This window comes from Perkinsus marinus (assembly GCF_000006405.1).
Source record: "Perkinsus marinus ATCC 50983 genomic scaffold scf_1104296963374, whole genome shotgun sequence".
In the NCBI taxonomy this organism is placed as follows: Eukaryota; Perkinsozoa; order Perkinsida; family Perkinsidae; genus Perkinsus; species Perkinsus marinus.
Window position 1 is genome coordinate 1 of NW_003205079.1, and position 1,332 is coordinate 1,332.

Here is a 1,332-nt window from a genome sequence, read left to right on the forward strand (position 1 = left end):
AGCCCCTGAGATCAGCGGACATATATTCCAACACTGAGCAAGCCCGAGCGGAGTCGATGACGTGGTGCAAATGGTGATGATTGGCTATACCGACATTTGGGATCTCAAAATTTGGTACATACTGGAGCTCTCTCAGTGGCTACGAAATTTAACATGTCTAATACCGCTCCTTCCTCACTTCCTGATCAAGATACGGTCGGTCGAAGAATTGGGCAGTCTTCGACTCAACTCGTAACACTACGGTCTCGAGCTCTTTGGCATCTCCTCTTTTCTAGGTTGCCATGCCTCGCGAATTCGCCGAGCCAGACTCCAACAACTCGTCGCTGGTGACTGCACAAGGCGCTAAGCTGGCTGGTTACAGTGCCAAGGAGATAGCGTTTCTGAGGAAGCCCCAAAAGGCATTCCAACTGGGGAGGATACCCGCTAAAGCACTGTAGTGATTGATTCATGTTTACCTGGAAACAGAACTATACACGTATGATATGGTAAAGATTATATGAATCACCAGTGAAACCTAGAACATTCTCATACCGCGAGAACTGGTTGATGCTCTGGCCGCCTAGTGCGCGATAGAATACATATTGCACCTCTTCTCGCCGAGAAGTTCTCGGGTTTGTATATACGATAGAAGATGTAGTTTTTTATCTCGGTGAAAACAGAGCTATACGCGCCCATAACAAAATGTTGACAAACACATGAACAATCGCGCAGCGAAATGCAGAAAATGCACTACTAATGTACCAATATTTGAGTGTTGAAGATTTGTGACCATAAAAGTAGGATGGAAAATCTGGTATTATTTCAACCTCGTATTCGTTCAACGCGGCTTAGATGTCCATACAAAGCCACCGGGAGGGGAGGCCAAACTGCATATTGTTTAGGGTGGAGGACGACTACGTGGCAGCTGCATCATACATCATCGAAAGGGACTACTACCCGGATCTGAAAAGGCTCAGATTGCAGGAGGAAATTGTGAATGCTGAGAGGGAGGGAAAGGGCAGAGACCAACAAGTAATTTACAATATATTTTCTGTCATATTTTTGATACCGTAAATTGCGCTATTTGTTATGTCTGGGTGAGAGATGTATTGAGTAGTGTATCACATATAACAACAATAATGTATTGATGGAGTTTCGCCCCGTTTTACGTGAAGTGGCGTCGTAAAACTCACACGGTAAAAACACGGTGGTCGCGGTGAAGTGCAGTAGTCGTGAAATATGTTCTCCACCAGTATTTTTCATATCACTAGTGTGAAACTCCAACGAAATATAATATAAACAGTCGATATGATGGAGTTTCACCCTAGTGATATGAAAAACATTAGTGAAAAA

General features: G+C 44.1%; 1 protein-coding gene across 1 annotated transcript; it reads left to right on the forward strand.

The window, feature by feature from the left end:
- Nucleotides 1–275: 275 nt before the first annotated feature.
- Nucleotides 276–433, forward strand: Pmar_PMAR028415 (hypothetical protein; the record flags this gene model as incomplete). Its single annotated transcript, XM_002771154.1, has 1 exon — nucleotides 276–433. A coding segment is annotated over one exon (158 nt), but the record flags the coding sequence as incomplete, so codon positions are not given.
- Between the last annotated feature and the right edge of the window lie 899 nt (nucleotides 434–1,332).